The sequence below is a fragment of the Corvus hawaiiensis genome, chromosome 19, assembly GCF_020740725.1.
Source record: "Corvus hawaiiensis isolate bCorHaw1 chromosome 19, bCorHaw1.pri.cur, whole genome shotgun sequence".
Lineage (NCBI taxonomy): Eukaryota > Metazoa > Chordata > Aves > Passeriformes > Corvidae > Corvus > Corvus hawaiiensis.
Window position 1 is genome coordinate 8,620,332 of NC_063231.1, and position 16,880 is coordinate 8,637,211.

Below are 16,880 nucleotides of genomic sequence, written 5' to 3' on the forward strand. Positions count from 1 at the left end.
GACACTTCCAGGGATGGGGCAGCCACAGCTTCTCTGGGCACCCTGTGCCAGGGCCTGCCCACCCTCACAGGGAAGAATTTCTTCCATAGTAATTGACAAGTGCATGACAAATCTGAAAGAATGTGAACGGAGCCACTTGGAATTACCTGGATTCCTTCTTCTACATGCAATGGCTGGAAAGGAAGAAAGCATCCTGTTATTCCTCTATACAGCCAACTGCTCCAGCACAGAGCTAAGGAAGCATGTTGAACATTTACCTGGTGATCTAGATTTGCTACACAGGTGTTAAACAGAGACCAGAATCCCAGATAAGACAGGGAAGGGGAAGGCAGGCTGTGAAATGACTTAAAAAGGGTCAGCAGGGTCAGAGAAATGAGCCGAGGCACATTCTTAGCAGAGTAGGAACAAACAAAGGGAAAAAAGCAGTGGCAGGCCAGGCCAGAAGATAAGAAGTTCAGGCAACCAAGGAATCAGATAAGAGGAGTTATACGAGATTTTTTTCAACCCTGTGGGTGGTGCGACTCAGAGCTGCGTTTGAGCCTTGACAGAAGGATTTGAAAGTGGCTGGAAATACATTGTTCCAATGAAAGGCCTTGTCAGAGCCCAAAGCTCAGCTCTGCGTGCGGGTGCTGGGAGAGAGACAGCGCTGCCCAAGCAGAGCTGTGCAGGGCAGGCTGGGGAAGGAGGATCGAGAGAGCGCCCAGGACGTCTCCATACTCACAGAAACAGCACCATGGCCGACAAGATGAGACGAAAGGGAGCTGCTTGTTTAATCATTTCCTTTCTCCTCTCCCCCAAAGATGGTGGTTAAAGCAGTGCTCAAATTTAGGAGCGCTTAGGAGACAGAAAATAAAGGGAAGGGGTGGGATTGAAGATGACAACACGGCTTAGAATGACTGCTGAGAGGAGGGAGCAAAACAATTCGTTAGGTAAGAGACCAGATTTGGAGGAGCAGTAAGAGAAACAAGAAGAAAAGAAAATTATGAGGGAGAAGAACTATAAAACTCAAGAGATGGCCATATTAAGAGTAGAAAATGGCCAAGTGCCTGGGCTTGGCCAAATACAGCTACTCCAGGCAGGATCCCACCAGGAATGCGGGGCTGGGAAGCTCCACACGTGCAGCTCCAAAACCCCTGGGCTTCCCAAGGCTTTGCAAATCCAGGTGCTCCCTTTCCTGTACCATTGGCGCAGTCGCTCTTCCTGAGGTTCAGATGATTCCCTCAACAATAACTACGGACTAATCTGAAAGTGGTGACTTTGGTGGGGATTACAATAATTCCGTGTAGGGGACATGAAATCAGCAATCCCCCTCTCGAGTAGCGGGTCCCTGTGCTGCGCCTTCCCTGCTCCGGAGGCAGCGGGATCCCGCCGGTGCCTTCCACAAGTCATGGATTCAAAAACCAGAGAAAGAATCATGCAATAACCTCATCGTATCCAACACCCACTGGAACAATCGGTTCTAGCACCAAAGGCTGCTGCCATAAAGCTCGTAAGCAACAGGACAGATGAAGAGAATGGAAAAAAAATTCACAAAATGAACAGAAACCTGCATAAACTGGGACTTTGCTGTCAGACAAACCAGGAGTTTGAGTACAGATCCTGAAGAGAGTAAGTTTTATATTCTTGTCTCTAGAGGCAAATAACAAAAAGACATTTTTCCATTTTAACTAAAAGGGGTTTGCGCCTATGAAATAAATAATGAATAGCACAGTCTTACTTACTCTGTAAAGACCTTAAATATTTGGGAAAAATAATGAAAGCAAAATATTTTATATGATTACATCTAGAGAACTTTTCTGTTTGTTTGGGGATTCTTTTTTGAAAATGCCGACTTCCTCCGACTTTCTAGGAAACTAACTCTTCACAAAAATTCCTGGTATTTTCTTTTCAAAGTTGTTAAGATTGAAATGGAAAACCCAGTTTAAAAATTCTTAAGAATCGGTTCCTGCTTATTTGTGCAAAGAGGTGAAATTAAAGTACTGAGGCCACCAGAAGCATTTCTATCCCTCCTCTGTGAGCTGAGCGAAGACTGTAAACAAGGCACAAGGAACAGGAATCACAGGTATTCCGTGTTAGCAAATCCTGGTGCTGGGACACCACAGAGTGAAAATGATTTTTAAATTAATACTTTTGTGTTTCAAAATCTTAATTATGCATCTTTTATAAAATAGTTCCCCTGATCAACAACATTTCTTCGGCCACCAGGAAGGAAATATTAGTTGGACAACAATGGCTCAAATTTGTTTTTAACAAGCACAGAACTTCTGTCCAACTGCAACCATACACATGACCTGAAAAATGCACAGCTCTGATCAGTATAACCAATAGCATAAGGGGTTGTTTTGTTTTGTGTTGCTGGTTTTTTTTTAAATAATATCCTTAATGGGGTGGGAGGAGATTGCTGGTGTTATCACATACTGTAGCCAACATACTTGACCAGCTTCAATTCAGTACTTATTAAAAACAGAAAACATTTTTGGCTGTGTTGGGTAATGAATAACTAGTTACTAAATCAGTTTAGTGTTTACATAGATTACAAATGCAAAGTATGAGTAGAGTGAAATGGGAGAAGCTGTTGCATGCATTTCTTAGAAAAGCAAAATACTTCGCCTGCACAAGCAGCTGACCCCAAACTTCCATCCTCCTCTGAAAATGTCATTTACAATCATATTTAATTTTTTCTTTTTTTATTCAACTGAGTTAAAAGTAACTGTATCTTCATAGCTTCCATTGCAGTGATTAGTTCAAATGCTACACAGTAAAACCCTGTTTCCCCAACTGTAACACAACATTCAGCTGGCTTTGGAACCAAAGGACGGACAGGGTACGAAACGGCAAAGTCTGGGATAAACTTTTTATGGAACATTATTAATAAATTGTGCTCACCCCATTTTAAATCAGATCTAACAGTGACTCCTCTCTTATTACTTGTTTTATTTTTCAGTCCGTGTTCGTCACGTAACAACAACCAGACCCCCTGGCTCGCCCAAAGGACAGATGACAGACGGTGCTCTCTGCTCTGACATGCAGAACACAGAAAAATCCCAAGGGCCACTGACAGTCCCACTGGGGATTTTCCTTGGCACACAAAGGTTAGTGATCCTGAGTAGGAAGATGAGAAAAAAAGGGCAAATTACTTTCTCCCCACTCTCCCCCCCCCCAAATATAATTTTCAATTCAACATGAGCAGATCTTTCCAATACTATAAATGAGTTTTTCCAAATCTAAATTAAATAGGAATTGCCAGGAACATTTTAAGTGCTAAATCAAATGTAGCCTAATTTCATAAAGAAAACATGACATAAGCATCTATTCTGAAGCACAAAATATCATAAAGCAGAAAATTTGGGCATTGTAGTGCTAATATTTCAGGTTACCTGCTGCATCCAGCTCTAGGCATAGAGACAAATTTGAAAACTGGCATCTATCTGAAGCCCCTACAAAGCTCACTCACAACAAGTCTCATGGATTGAGGAAGCTGAAATCTTGCACAGCACACATAATGTGGAAAGGCAGAAAAGAGATGGAAGTTTTGAATAAAGCAGCTTTATTTACTTTAAAACTAAACCATAGCTAAGCCCACACGGGGGAAAAGCCTGTTATCCCCTTTTCATTTTCTGCACTACGACATTCAAACGTAGTTCCTTTCCTCTGATGCTGAAAGCTTTCAAATGCATTCAGAAAACAAGCAAAAATAAACATGATTTTTCATTATTAGTAGAGATTCCACTAAATGCTACCTCTCCAACACAAAAGCAGCAGTAGAAAACACCAAATCATTGCATTTTTCTGCTCAGTGCAACATATCTTTACAAGCAGCTCGCTGCGAAGACGCCATTTTATCAAACCTGAAACGCAGCCAAAAGCTCAGGACGCTGTGCTGCTGCTCTCTCGCTGAAATGTTATGTAATAAATTGATTTAACAGAAGCAGATGCTATTTTCTCAGGGTTAGGGTTACTTTCTCTCTTTCTTTGGCTCTAAAAAGGGCTGATGGGTAATAAAATACCTGAAGAAAGGAGCCGCCCAACCATCCTAGGAGACGCTACATTGTGTGCAGAGCTGTTTCTACTCCTGCCTCTACGTTCTCCAGGGCTCCCGGCTTCAATATGTCGGCTGTGTACAGTGTAAGCCTCATCCTGTAGAGCTGCCAAGAAAATCTCTCAGTGCGAGCGCGCGCCCAGACAACCTGCGAGCTCGGCCGGGCCTCGGCTGCACTGGCTATGGAAATGCCCTTTCCACGCACAGCCCTCCTCCCCCTTCCCCTCGCTCCGCTCCTCGGCTCTAGGTGAAGGTATCAACAGAGCAGGATTTTTAAGCTTTGATTATCTAATTGCAGCTGACACTAAACCGATCTTCCTTCCTCTTTAAATTCTTTCAACTGTCACAAAACATTTTCACTTCAGGACCCAGCTACAATTAGCGCCCGTAGCTGCTTTTCTGCCGCTTTTGAAAGTCAGCCAAGAGAAGACGCGGGCGCTGCCGAACGCCTGCCCCAGCTCCTGCCTCCTGCCCGGAGTCCTCCTTCCTCCTGCCCCAGCTTCTGCCCCGTGTCCTCCTCCCCTTCCCAGCCCCATCTCCTGCCTCCTGCCCGGTGCCCTCCTCCCTTCCCCAGCCCCATCTCCTGCCCATCGCCCTCCTCCCTGCTCCAATGCCAGCTCCTGCCTCGTCGTTCTCCTCCCTGCCCCAGCTCCTTCCTTTGCCAAGCGTCCTCTCCCCTGCCCCAGGCTCCTGCCTGCCGCCCTCCTCCTGCCCCAGTGGCAGCTCCCAAGTCCCAGATGTACTCTGGACTTCTGCCAAGCCCTTAATGACTTCCCTGCCTCTATCTAAACCAGCTCTAAGTGGCAAATGCGAGCGCATTAATCAGCGGCGCAGTTGTTTATAGAGGCAGGGAAGAGCTGCCCGAACAATGCGGCAGGAGCGGGCGCTGGCTGCGCCTGCACAGCGGGACCAACCATCTTGGAACACCCTGGGCCGGGAGCCTCGGCTCCCTCCGAGGCACAGGAACATTCAGAGTGAGCAGAACAGGGTCAGCTTTGCATTTTTAGGACCTAAAAGATCATCACCAATTCCAAGATCGCACGCAGAGGGCTTTTATCAGTGCACCATGCAAATCTTGAAGGCTAATTCACACAAACTTCCAGCATGTCCAACACACTCCTTTACAATTATTTCCCCTCCTACCTGCCCCAAATACATATTAATGACGTGGTAAAGGGGGCACATTTCAAATTTGCTGTTTCAGTTCCTGTCAGTGGCTCATCAGGGCGGTTTGGCCCCTCTGTGCTGGATCTCACACCGATGGCTCTTTACAGCTTCGGCCACACTCTCAGGGTCGCTGCTACTCCACACCGAGGCACAATCGCTGCTGCTATTCTTGCCTCGAGAACTGCTCCACTGAAGGACTCCTGAAAATAGTTGGTTTCCTCTTGACAACATTTATTCTCTGTTTCTCTGCAAGAGTCTCTGAATACTGGTCGGGTTCAACCTCATTTCAGAAACAACAGATAAATGAAAATCAAATCTGTTTGGTTTTGTTTCTATTCAGAAAATTATTTCAAATGCACCCAGGAACTAGGCTTGAGAGACAATTTCGTAGTAACAGCTTTAAGTGAAACTATTGTTGTGGTACATTAGATTCCTTTAAAACTAACCATACATGATTGAAATTTCCATTAGTTAAAATAGGTCAAAACTGGACTCCTTGTATTTTTCCTATAAATAACACAAACTTCCTATAATCAACTTCCATTTATGAAGGTAAGTACTTACACAGGGCACCTATCGAAGAGGACTGTTTTGACCAGTGGGGGTACACAGAAAGGCAAAGAAGAATCCCAAGAAATGAGTCAGAGCCCACTAAAGAGCCTGGGAGCAAAATGAAGTGCAGCTTCCAACCAACTGCGGTGGCAGAGCACATCTGTTCCCTTCCCATCTTGGGCCAACTTCGATGGGGAATGTGCCTCATAAACTTGAAATTCGTAATTATTAATACCTGAAGACTAAAAATGGCGATTTGAGAGGCGATACAGCCCACTCACCTGGTCTAAGGAACTATTCCTGACACACACCAGGTGACACTATCCCATTGCCTCCAGCAACGGAGCTTGCACATTCCCAAGTGCTCTAATCTCACACTTCTCAAGACAGCTTTCATATCGGCACAGTTTTCCTAATGTCCACCCTTAATCTTCCTTGTTGAAATTTAAGCCCATTATTTCTTATCTGATCCATCACAGGCACACAGAACATATAATTTCCTTCCCTGCAGCAGCCATTTAAGCATCTCAGCATTTATAATTCCAATCTTCCTTTGACTCAGGAGCTTCAATTCCTTCCTTCTTTGCAAGGCTTTTTTCCAAGACCTCTACCCATTCCTGTTGCATTCCTCTGCTTCTTCCAAGTGGTTCCTTCTGAAGGCACAGTACCTCCCACTGGAATGTTATCCCACATGTCCCATGGGAAGCAGTGCTGCCTCTATCCCTCAGTGACTGCTCTCTTTTCAACACATTAATTAAATTTACCCTGTGACCACATCCCTTTTTGCAGCATGACACCCACACACCTGTACTTGGGTATAGAGCTGCTCTGGCCAAAATGAAGAAACTTTCCAATTTCTTTATTTCTTATCCAATTACACAGGTGTGTCACCACTATTCCATACTGTAATTCTGCCTTTCTGTTGCCTTGCACTCTTCTCCAGTTGGTCTCGATCAAAAATTTATTGAAGGCTGTTGTTTATAGTTGAAAGCTTGACTGAAATATCAGAGTACAGATCTGCACTCTCACTCAAAACGTTCTCATCACTGTGCCAGGAAGGACAGCTACTCCCTGTCTGCACCTTCCCGAGCAGCTGTGACACTTCTTACAACAGCTCCATCTTGTACTTCCCACTTATTTACACCACGACACATCCAGCACGGGAAAGTCTTCTGAGCCACTAGGAAAGGCTGCACAGAGTTGATTTCTAGGACATTCCAGAGTGCCTGTCCCACTGCTGACAGGGAACCACCCCCTTTGGTATAACCTGCTCTCCACAAACCCTGGTGACTCCGCATTTCTCTCCTGAAAAGTTCAACGTGCACAGAAATGGCTGCTTTGGGTTTTTTCCCTAGGATCATTCTAACAGTTACTCTGTCTGATTTACACTTCCTCAGTTCCAACTTTCTCACCTCTTAACATTGGTTGGCTTTTTTCTCTTTTGTAGTTTTCATACTCTTAAAGTGACCACATTTCTCCAATCCATCCTCTACTTAGTCTCCTATGAACGTCATCATTTCCAGACAACTGGAAACTCTATTTCCTGGAGTATTTGCTGTAGCTTTTGTTCTAAGTTTACAGATGAAGGGGAAACGTATTTAAAGTATTCCTGATGCCATCCATCAGTAGTTCCCTGTGCCCCCCTGACCTTGCTTCTACTACTGAGTGACTTATGAAAGAGTTAGCTTTTTGTTCTTTGGGGCTTTTTTTCCTCCAAACTACTACAAATGTCTTTATTTCTTTCTAGTAGCACTATATGTAATTCCTGTTGCTGTCGACCTTTTACTTCTCCACCACCAGGACAGGTCCTGCTACTTGGGTCTCTTCACATGCTTTGTCAGAAAACGGCCACCTGCACATTTGATGACCTTGTCAGACTGTTTCCTAACCTTTCCTTCCCCACAGACACCTGGGCAGTTCCTGTCCCTGGCAGCACAGCCATCCACAGTGAAGCTGGAGGAGATGCAGCTCTGCAGCTCCTGAAGCAAAAGCAGCCACCTGTGAGTCATCAAGTTTTTGCACAGCCCTACTCTTTGAAAGTGAGGACAGCAAAACTACAAAAGCACCTCAGTTATTTATCCTTCCACAGATTTTTATTTTTCTTTCTCCCTGTGAAAAATTCTAATCACTGTCAAAGAGATTTGAAGCAGCAGATTTATTTTTCATGCTCTGCCGCCTGATGTCAGATAACGTACACAATACAGAAAAATTTGTTCCAAATATTAGTTTACTGATGCGTTTTTTTACCATAATTTTTCATTCCTAATGCCTGTATTTAGGCTACATCGAGCTTGCCACCTCCATGTATTCAAAGCATTATACGGAATTCTTGAAAATTTAGATGGGAGACAAAACTCTCCATTAACTGAGACTCACTTCCCACAACTTTTCTATCACTGCAGTTCAGAAAATGTTCATCATCCCGGAGACAGCACCATGGGTTAGATCCCTTCTTTGTGTTACCTGCTACATTTTTGTCCTTGTGTGATGTTTTAACTTCCTTTTGTCTAAATATACACCTGGCACCAGTGACCTTTGGCAACACTCCCTGATTTCCAGGGCCACACATCATACACCGAAGTGCTACCAGATAATAAACAGAGCCCTGAGAAACACTACAAGAAGACAGAAACACTTATCACCTCTTACACCTGAACATCCCCTTAGAGTGCTAATTCAGTGAGACTACTGGCAAAAAAAGTAATCGAGCCTAATTCTGGTAATTTTTCCATGGTTTGATCCCACTAGCAGGAAGACTTTTCCACAGCCACATTACAGAAGTGTGTGTACAGTGATGAGCTGTACAGTGAATTGCTCTGCAAATCGTGGCCAACACCAGTGTGTAAGGATTGGAGCTGTCAGGAGTTTTTGGCAGGATAGAATTGTGTGTTTGTCATATACAGTCACCTTCCACTGAAGTAGCATAAAGAGCCAATTCCTGTGTTTCTAAAGAAACATCACCATGCTGCTTTCTTCATTCGAGATCAACAGCCGTGACATTATGAAGCACATCATCCAGGTATTATGCAGAATACTTTTTTTAAAAAGTGTATTTTCTATATAAAGTTTGAAATTATATACATAGAAAGTGTGCAAACAGAATGAACAAATATTACCTAATTTCTCCTTTATAGCTTTTAGTGTTTTAACTATTACATATGAAAAACTCTGCTCTGGGAGATCCAGAATGAATCCATTTCTAAAGTTTCTGGTTTTAATTGTGTAACTTTCCAACTAAAAGCAAAAACACAGTAATGTTTTGCCAGCAAAGATATGCTGCTAATGAAATTGCAGAATATGGGCCCAAAGAGGTGAAGTTCGGCAAATCATTTCCATAAAAGCACTTTTCACATGTGCTTTGTTTGTCAAAGCTCAGCCTGTTTGCAATGCCTCCAGGAGATCAAGCTAAATCTTTTTTCAGACTTTTGAAATTAAACTTCATTAATGTATTTCAGAACTGCTTTGGCATGTGCATGCCTCACCTACAGCCATCACAAATCACGATGAGCTGAACTGCTCAAGCTGAATTCCTCAAGCATGACTTTTGCAGAAAGGTCTCTATTACTTTGCTGGATCTCATGAAAAAACAGTGTGTCAAAGCTTATCAGTGTTTTCCAACTATATTGACTGGCTTTAGAAGGCATGATGTCTCTCCCTAAAACTCTTCTCCAAATTTGACTTTACAACCATATAAAATTGCCCAGTTAGAAGGAATTCTGAAGTAACAGCAGTTAAAGGGTTGGATGTTTGGAATGAATATTGTCAGACATGATTTTAACAGTAACCAGCATATTTTAATCTTGCTTCCTAAAAAATTATCAAAACTAAGGTTAATGCAAAGAGATTATAAGAAGAGTTAACCTGTCACACAACAGCACTCGGCAACTTGCAGCTGCCCACTTCAAGGTGCACACCATACCATGCATGAATCCAGGAGCATGAATCTTGAAACTGCAGCTAAAGAAACCTTCAAACACAAAATAAACCTTCCAGCTCCAGGAAAAAGAAGAATAAAGTTCAGCACAAAATCTAGAATCAGCCCACACGAGGAAAATAAATCAGTGTCTGTAACTGCTGTCAAATTCTCACTCCACAGCAAACAACAGATAGAACAAATTAAGAATGTAACTCGAGTTTCCACAAGGCTGGTGTGTTTACTCATTCTGATTACTGCAGGAGTTACTTGCTCTCATTTCTTTCTGGACTTTGGAAACAGATGATAGGGATCTGTTCTGCAAAACACTCTACTTGCCAATAAAAAGATGGGTACAAGTTCCACCCTGACTCCTGAAGGACATGGTAGGTTGCTTTTGAGCTGACAGATGGTTTCACATTGCTGAATTTCAGGCAAGTCAAAGGCATCTTGGAGGAGAACTGATTACTTCTTTTGATCTCTGTTCTTATAATCATCAAACACACTGGTTGCCTGGAGACTCCTATATAAAATTCATCATTCGTAAAGAAACTAAGAAATCGACATTACTTGGTATTTTTAATCTCCCATGGTACCTTCCAGAAATTATCCTAATTCTTTTAGCTCACGCGGCAAAGGACCATTCCATTAATTCAGTTAATGCCTCACACCTTAATGAGGGAAGTTAACTATTCACCTGTTTAGTGGAGTGAGTTGACAAAGAAGGGAGAGAGGGAAGAGATAAAAAGTCCCATCTTTAAGTAAAAATAACAAACTAGACTAGATAATAGAATACTGCTCATAAATCAGAGATACAGCTTTCCTTCAATGTAATCCTGGAAAGGATTACAGATGGGGCAGGTCAAGAACAAGCTCTGTAGCTCAAGACAGAAGTTCCAGACAAATAACTATTCCACTCTAAAGCACTTCAGAAATTTCATAACTTCAAAAGTTTCATAATAGTTAACAACGAATAAAAGACTGTTTTCAAGGGGTAAGATTTCTAAAATATTCTATGCAATTTGAAATGTTTAAATTCTGTTACAGTTTGTCTGGTTAATGTTTTAGAGATTACCTTAAGAAAGAAACAAAGAAGTCCCTACTCTCACCCACTTCACTGATATTTCCAGGTGATAAACCTGACAAAGAATACATTAGTGGCCATTAATTCCCACTTGCCTAACATTGGCAGAACATCCTTTTTAATTCACGACATTGCAGTTAAGTTCTGATAAGTGTTTTGGATAGGCCAAGGCAGTAGATAACAGGGGCTGCTGATAAGAGAATAAAGAGATAAAATAGTGGGATTTTTAGAGTGGAGAGACTGGCAGTGACTCTCTAACAGCATTCCTTGTATCCAGATATTATAAGTAAGGCCTGAAAGGAGCGTGGATGCATAATTACAAATTAACTCTGAAGGGATATGAAGGTATAAGAAGAAATGCTACAGACATGAACTCACATGAAGCTTCTTCTGGATACAAGATGCTCATGTAAGACACGACCAGTCTCAGTAAGATTTCAGGGGAAATTCTTATGTTTACAGGATATAGAACTCCCTATTTTTTTCTCAATCTAACAGTCGCTCAGATCCCAACAGCTGAGATGAAAAGGCTTTGGTCTTCCCTACGTACTCTTCCTACTTCTTTGCTCTTTATGCTCGACAAGATGCAAACAAAGCCTGGATCAGAGACTGCGTAACAGTGTGAACATGTACAATTCGTGGCTGCAAAGGTCTCTCAGGAGAGAGGTACTCCTCCCTTGGCCTCCCAGGGCAGCCAGGCACAGAGCTGCTGTCCTTACAAGCTGAGCTGGACTTTTTTTTTTCCCTCCTGCGTCTGCAGTCAGTAAATGAGCTGATGCTCCACCTGCTGGAAAGAATGATGTGAGAGCTCCAGAATTCAGCAAGTCCTTTCTGTGTGGAAAAGGCCATCACTGAAATCTCAAAACACCACCTCGTGTCAGCAGACAAAAAGGTAGCCAAGATGTTGCTTGTTTAAGACCCTGTCCCAAGGGGTCTGTTCAGTGTGCAGATCCTGTGGTGCCTTCGAAACCTTTTGTGTTGACTTTACAGAGTAAACAGCAACAGGACAATTGTGAATCTATGGACAAACTGCTATTGAGTAATTAAAATTGCAGGTTTAGAACTGAAGTGAGAACGAAATTATTTACTCAGAGGGTAGTAAGGCCAGAGGAGACCATGGAAATGCTCCAAGGGCTGGAGCTCCTCTGCTCTGGAGCCAGGCTGGGAGAGCTGGGAGTGTTCACCTGGAGAAGAGAAGGCTCCAGGGAGAGCTCAGAGCCCCTTGCAGGGCCTAAAGGGGCTCCAGGAGAGCTGGAGAGGGACTTTGGACAAGGGATGGAGGGATGGGACACAGGGAATGTCTGTAAGCTGAAGAAGGGCAGGTTTAGATGAAATACTAGGAAAGAATTCTCCACTGCAAAGGTGGTGAGACACTGGTGCCAGGCTGGACGGGGCTTGGAACAACCCAGTCTGGTGGGAAGGTGTCCTGCCCATGGCAGAGGACTGGAATCAGAGGAGCTTTAAGGTTACTTGAGCTCAAACCACTCCATGACTATGATGGCAAGAATTACTTTTGCTGAGAGTTTGATCTGGGTTTAACTTGTTTGGGGCAATATTAAGCTGAAAAGCTGCTGCACTGTTTCTTTTCCTCTCATTTCTACTAGCTTTTACTGTACTCTGAATTCTTCCAATGGTAACATGAAAGAAGGAAAAAAATAAAAAGCCCCAAACTAATTCCAACAGTGTAAAACATCTGCTGAGGGTCACCAGGCTGACAATCTACACATACAGCAAGTTAAAATAGGAATGGGGGAAAAAATAAAGCCTGAAGGTAAAAATGCATCTGGCAAGATCAAAGTCAGACAGCTCCTGCTAAACTCTTACAAGCAAAGTTCTTTTATGAGTTATGTTATGATTTACAGTGGACTTTGTTTCATTGAACTCAAACACAGATGCTTCAGAAACACCTATAACGATGCCTGGAAGAAACCTCATCCTCACCCTCAGGCAGCCTGAGCCACTTCAGTTGGCTGCTCTGTGTGTCCCACATAAATAATGATGAGAGGGGCAGCTCCGATCTCTGCTCCCCGGGACCTGAGGGAACTGCTGGAGCTGGGCCAGGAAGGTTTGGGCTGGATATTAGGGAAAGGTTCTTCCCCCAGAGGGTGGTGGGCACTGCCCAGGCTCCCCAGGGAATGGGCACGGCCCCAAGGCTGCCAGAGCTCCAGGAGCGCTTGGACAGCGCTGCCAGGGATGCCCAGGGTGGGGTTGTTGGGGGGTCTGGGCAGGGCCAGGGGTTGGACTGTGATGATCCTTGTGGGGTCCTTCCAGCTCAGGATATGCTACAATTCTATGATTCCAGAATTCTGAAAATAAAATAATAAACATATCTCCAACACAGAACATTAGTCTGACAGTTAACAAACATTTCCCAATCCAGAAGAAGCCAAGAATGTCAGAACCATCCCTGATGAATTGGGATTTGCAAGAAAGATGAGAATGCTGTTAGAAAAGTTAAAGAACTGCTGGGAAATGATTACTTTCCATCTCACTAAAGCCAAATACTTGAGAATACAGAAGCAGAACCTCTTCCCTCCCTAAAAGAACCATTTTAATAAATAATCAATTGCTTCATTTTGCCTATCCAGTTTTGGGTTTCCAGGGAGTAGCTGAATGATATTTTCAAATTTCGAGAACTACAGAAGCTGTCATTTCAGAGAGAGATTATTCTCTTATCTAACTAAAACTTCTAAGGACATCACCAAAGAATTTTCTCTGTTGTAGTTCTGCTCAGCAGCAAAAATAGTGGAAGATTTGCTAATGCCCAAAGGGAAAAGCTGCAGACAATTCAGATCCAAATTTTGTGATGTTTGACAGTGCTAATGAGTGATAATGAGCAACTCTTGAGATCATACAGAAATGACTAATATTCAAGATATCAAACTCCTCCTTTATGATTTAGTCCAGATCACTTTTTTAAGCCATGGATAACTGTATGCCAGAACAGTCCCTGCTTTGCCTGGCACCCACACAGAACAGAGATGGAAAAGGAGATGTGCACCACCGAGCTCATCTCCACTGCAAAGCTCACACGATCTCTAGCACAGAAGGGCAAATAAGAAGAAAGCTGCTAATTTCCCATCAGCAGCTTCAGGAAAATGAAGTTAGGTAAGAGACTTATTCCTCAACATCCAATTTCAACCAAAGGAAGGCCTCTGTGTCTGTCTGAGACCCCACTTCCAGTGCTGCGTCCAGCTCTGGGGCTCCCAACATCAGAAGGATGGAGAGCAGGAGAGAGTCCTGAGGAGGCCACGGAGATGCTCCAAGGGCTGGAGCCCCCCTGCTCTGGAGCCAGGCTGGGAGAGCTGGGAATGTTCACCTGGAGAGGAGAAGGCTCCAGGGAGAGCTCAGAGCCCCTGGCAGGGCCTAAAGGGGCTCCAGGAGAGCTGCAGAGGGACTTTGAACAAGGGCCTGGGGTCATAGGACACAGGGAATGGCTTCCCACTGGCACAGGGCAGGATTAAATGGGATATTGGGATTAAATTCTTCCCTGTGAGGGTGGTGGGGCCCTGGCACAGTGTGCCCAGAGAAGCTGTGGCTGCTCCTGGATCCCTGGAAGTGTCCAAGGCCAGGCTGGATGGAGCTTGGAGCAACCTGGGCTAGTGGAAGGTGTCCCTGCCCATGGCAGGGGGATGGAAATAGATGTTTCCTAACGTTCCTTCCAACTCAGACCATTCTGTGACCTGCAAAGGACAGAATGAAGTGGTAGAAGTGCCTAAGACACTCTGCTACTTTTCCCAAAGCATTATTTTCCTAAGGTGAAAATAACACTGGAGACCATAAGCAAGCAAAGGCACAAAAATATCACAACAGAACATAGGCAAAGTTCCTATTCCTTACTTACAAACATGCAAAACACTCTTTAAGGAGCATTCAAATTACCAAAATGATAGATCAAAACTTGTAAATACCCAAAATTACAATGCTTCTGTAAGAATCATCACTAAATATTTACATTTCCTGAAGATCCATTATAACTATCAAAGAAACATGGAGGAAAAAAACCAAACTGGAGGAAGACCCCACAGGCCTGAGCACGTGAACAAACAATAAGATCTCTTACAAGTGGATGCTAGAAACGGCATACTCTGTCAGAATGTGGGTAACAGCACAGGAGGGGAATTTTCTAACAATCTTAACATCCCGCTGTTGACAAGAGAGGATGCAGCTCCACGCCGAAGCAGCTGCTCCCCGCAGGGTCCCACTCTTACCTGGCTGGGCCTTGCCGGGATGCTGCTGTCCCGCTGCTCCCTGCGGAGGAGGAGGAGGAGGAGGAGGAGGAGGAGGAGGGCTGGCTCCCGCTGCTGCCGTGCCCGGGGCCGGGCCGGGGGCGCTCAGAGCCCCGGTGGGCAGTGGCTGCCCCCGCTTTAGGAGCTGCTTCTGTTCCTGCTGGCGGAAGCGGGGAGGCACCTCTCGAGGCAGGTATCGGGACGCCGCAGGCTGCTGCCCGTTAGCAGACGCGCGCTTGCCATTGCTGCTGTTGGTGAGAGTGCTGGTGGAAGTACTGGTACCGGTACCGGCAGGTTGGGGCTGGCTTAAACTGGTCTTAATAGGTTCTGGCACTAGGGCAAAAGAAAATAATAATCATTGGTTTAGGATCTGAAAAGCTGCGGGGTGGTTTTTGTTTTACTGTAACTGACCAAACCTAGAAGTTGGCAGTGTGTTACTTTTTGCGTAGGTTTACTTTTTGTGTTGGTATCAGAAGCTTTTATGCCCTACTGAAACAAAACATCTGCATGGTTTAAAACAGGAGGGAGGACAAGAGAGAACTGTAACAATTCAGTATTGGAGAGAATGCTCATTTAAAGGGAGTGGCACACTGCTGCACCCACCTTGAGCCCCCCACTGCCTTTTCAGTTCAGCAGTTTTCGGGGCAACCTTGCCAACATTAACATGAAATCCCACAGCCTACAGCCATGAAAACAAACATTTTCAGGCTTCTAATAAGCTCCCAAAAAAACAAACTGAAAGACCTGAGACACCAGCTTCTTCAGCAGTCACATAAACTGGGTTTCTTGTGGTCTTTATCCAAACCTTTGCATCAAACACGTAGGACATCCCAGTCACCAACATCTGCACTCCAGGCGTACATCTGACACCCCCCACACTAACCCAGCCTGCAATGAGCCAGCCAGGCCAGCAGTGCCAGGTCCCTTCGGGACAGGCAGGAGGGAGCAGGGCATGGCACTGGGGGATGGCAGCCCTGGCTCGGCTCACCTGGCAGCAGCTGTCAGAGCTGTTTGGCCACCCAGAGAAACTCTTTGGGCTTCTGGGATGAACAGAATCAAGCACTGCTCCAGCTCATCACAAGCCACATCCAACAAGTGTAAAATTCCAGCTCATTCACAGAATCACAGAATAGACTGAGTGGAAGGGACACACAAGGATCATCACCCAGGTGCTGGCCCCACACAGGACCATCCCCAAGAGTCACACCTCGTGCCCAAGAACACTGTCCAAATATTGCTTGAACTCTGTCACGGACACTATAAACCCACACTCAGCCTCTCTCCAGGCTCTGACACACCTGGAAAACTGAACAACTTCCACAGCCGCAGCAGTGAACAGGCACCAAGGGAATGCTGAGGGCTGGTCCAAAGCAAGCAGGGACCTGACCAAGCAAAAATATCCCAAAAAGTCTGACAGAACCATCAGCATTTCACTTCTCCAAGATGTTTGCTCTGGAAGCCTATACAATTTCACCTGTGACTCTGTCTGTAACAAAAAAGGAACTCTGAGTATTTAAAAAAAAAAAAAATATTGAAATACCACTAATACCTGAAGAGCAGAGAACAAACCTTACTTAGCTTTTCAAAACACACAATCAGCTTTGGAAACAAACAGTCTATCCTCACTCTGACAATTTAAAAAGTAGATTTAAAGTGTCATGGAATGCAGAATAATTATTTTCAAATACCAAATCTGCATCTTCAACGTGTATGTGAAAACTATATTGTTTCCACAATACAAATAGATCTGTCGTTCACATGATAGAAAGTAAGTCTGACTTAATTTTAATGGGTTTGTTTTAGCTCCTATTGCTTCTGCTGCTACTGTTACAGCAATGTGAGCATTTACCTCTACTACCACCACCATCACAGAGATGCAAACATTTACAAACGGTG

At 44.3% G+C, this 16,880-nt stretch overlaps 1 protein-coding gene and 1 long non-coding RNA gene across 12 annotated transcripts in view; one reads left to right on the plus strand and one right to left on the minus strand.

Annotated features, from left to right (window-relative positions):
• The window catches only part of TNRC6C (trinucleotide repeat containing adaptor 6C), a 101,907-nt gene that overhangs the window by 42,533 nt on the left and 42,494 nt on the right, over positions 1-16,880 (minus strand). For 9 of the 10 annotated variants that reach the window (XM_048323993.1, XM_048324001.1, XM_048324000.1 and 6 more), the window contains exon 4: positions 14,967-15,317. In XM_048323993.1, coding sequence (XP_048179950.1) covers positions 14,967-15,317 — 351 coding nt within the window. Of the gene's footprint in view, positions 1-4,007; positions 4,478-14,966; positions 15,318-16,880 lie in introns of those variants that run through there. The other variant, XM_048324002.1, reaches the window with a different exon arrangement.
• LOC125335962 lies at positions 1,319-11,950 on the plus strand. Of its 2 annotated transcripts, XR_007207598.1 has the most exons (4): positions 1,319-1,608; positions 2,945-3,092; positions 7,664-8,777; positions 9,588-11,950. It is a non-coding gene; the product is annotated as an uncharacterized LOC125335962 (long non-coding RNA). The 2 variants fall into 2 exon arrangements; XR_007207597.1 differs by having other exon boundaries at positions 1,322-1,608; positions 7,664-11,950.